Source organism: Psammomys obesus, unplaced genomic scaffold (assembly GCF_907164565.1).
Source record: "Psammomys obesus unplaced genomic scaffold, mPsaObe1.curated_primary_1811, whole genome shotgun sequence".
Taxonomy (NCBI): domain Eukaryota; kingdom Metazoa; phylum Chordata; class Mammalia; order Rodentia; family Muridae; genus Psammomys; species Psammomys obesus.
In genome coordinates this window covers 23,537,473-23,539,551 of record NW_026595981.1, presented here as the reverse complement: position 1 = coordinate 23,539,551, position 2,079 = coordinate 23,537,473, and the positions used below count along the sequence as shown (strand labels likewise).

General features: G+C 46.8%; 1 protein-coding gene across 1 annotated transcript in view; it reads left to right on the top strand.

The window, feature by feature from the left end:
• The first annotated feature begins 1,897 nt into the window (after positions 1-1,897).
• LOC129686220 (keratin-associated protein 9-3-like) overlaps positions 1,898-2,079 on the top strand; it is a 495-nt gene continuing 313 nt past the window's right edge. Inside the window, exon 1 of the mRNA XM_055620030.1 lies at positions 1,898-2,079. This exon is cut by the window's right edge and continues 313 nt beyond it. Within this exon, the coding sequence (XP_055476005.1) occupies positions 1,898-2,079 (182 nt within the window).

Genomic DNA, 2,079 nt, shown 5'->3' with positions numbered 1-2,079 from the left:
TTTGTCGCAGAGAGGTAGAATTCTCAAATTTCAAGTGACATATTTTTAACTTCTTTCCTAAATTGACTGCACGTGGGGAGGTCAGGTAGGCGGAGTTAGCTCCTCCTCCTCCTACCCCATGGGTACCAGGGATCAAACTCAGGTCATCAGGTCTTTCATCAGCTGAGCTAGCTCACTGGCCCTTGAGCACAGTATTCCATTGTTAGTGATTACTTAAGTTTATAATCACAAAGATTGACTCAAATCTTGTACTGCGGGAGCTGTTGAAAACAGTGCCAAGGTAGAAAAATCCCAAAACAATAATGCCGTGCACAATGCCAGTATCTCCAGGCTCTCATCAACTGCAACGCCTTAAAAACCCCAAGATTGGTATCGTCGGTACCAAGCATCCTGCTGAATTCGGATTTCAACATGAATAAAATAGGCCCTGAGATTGCTATCAGGACACCTGCACATTTCAAGGACCGTTTCGAATGAAAAAGCAGCCAACCAAAGAGGTTGGTGTGGGGGAGGGGGGGGATAGTTCAGTGGGTAGTGTTCGAGGGACAAGTGTGAGGACTTGAGTTTGACTGACTGCGCAGGATCCGCATAAAGCCAGAGGCATCTTCCATCTAGCTAGCTTGGCCCCTGCGGTGCTTGCTTCAAATGAGGCGGAAGGTGAAGACCCACACCGGGGTCTGATCCCCACAGGAGCTCTGTGGCACACTCGTGCACTCGCTCGTGTACATAAATCTACACACACACACAAACGTACACACTAGTACACACAAACGGTAAAAGAAAACTAAGTTTTTTTTGTTTTTTTGGTTTTTTTGCAATCAGATGGTAGAATCTCAGACTTGAGATTCACCACTTCGGATTTGTTTTAGCCTTGGGGAATCTCTCTCTCTCTCTCTCTCTCTCTCTCTCTCTCTCTCTCTCTTTCCTTTCTTTTATACAATACATCCTGACGGCACTTTCCCCTCCCTCCACTGTTCCTAGCTCCACCACCTCCTCCAGTCTGTCCAAGACCTCCGCTCCTTGTTCACTTCCCTTCAGAAAAATAGTAGGCCTCCCAGGAACATCAACTGAAGACAGCATAACAACTTACAATAAGACTACCCAGAAATCCTCCTGTCGGGGCTGAGCAAGGAAGCCAGTAGAAGGAAAAGGGTCCCAAGGGCAAGCAAAAAAGCCAGAGACACTCCTTCGCACTGTTCAGAGTCCCACAAAAACGCCAAGCTAAGAAGTCAATGGCTCAGGTTCCCCCCCCCCCGCCATATTGTGAGAGCAGAGTAGGACCCACACTTAGGATTGCTGTGAAAACGAAGTGGGTTGATAACAGATACAGAGAGTTGTCTGGGTACATGATGAGGACTCAAGAATCATTACTGGTAACCATCCATCCACATCTTCCAGATTCAGAAAAGGCATCTTTTCTGTCCAGTTGAACCTATCTTTGCTTCCCAATCAAAGAAACAGGCAAAGGAATTAAACTCCCATGTGAGGCTCAAGACTCAATTACAAGGGTCAACACTGAGTAATTTGGACTCTCCTTAAATAGGAGCAGGGTTAGTCAATCATTCTTTGCAATAGGAAAATTGTAGTGAATATGGGTGATCCAGACTTATGTTTCCAATGAACGCTAATGACTACGTCACCGTTGTTAAGAACCCTAATAGAACACCTAATCAAATAAAGTTTTTACAGGCTTTCAGAAGAGTGAACAAGTAACTAAGAAACAAACAATTATCATTTAGAGGGAAATTACATAAACATAAACAAGGAAGAGGCTTTGCAAATTAGGGAAACAGCAGCCAGCCAAGGATTATAAAAGGGCTGGAGTGGCAGTCACTGCCCAAACTCAAAAACCTTCTCCAGGCAAACGAACCCTCAGCACAGAGCAGCATCAAACACCATGGCCTGCTGCGCTACTAGCTTCTGTGGCTTTCCTTCTTGCTCCACTGGTGGCACCTGTGGTTCTAGCTGCTGCCAGCCCAGCTGCTGCCAATCCAGCTGCTGCCAGCCCAGCTGCCCCCAACCCAGCTGTTGTCAGCCCAGCTGCTCCCAGTCCAGCTGTTGTCAGCCCAGCTGCTGCCA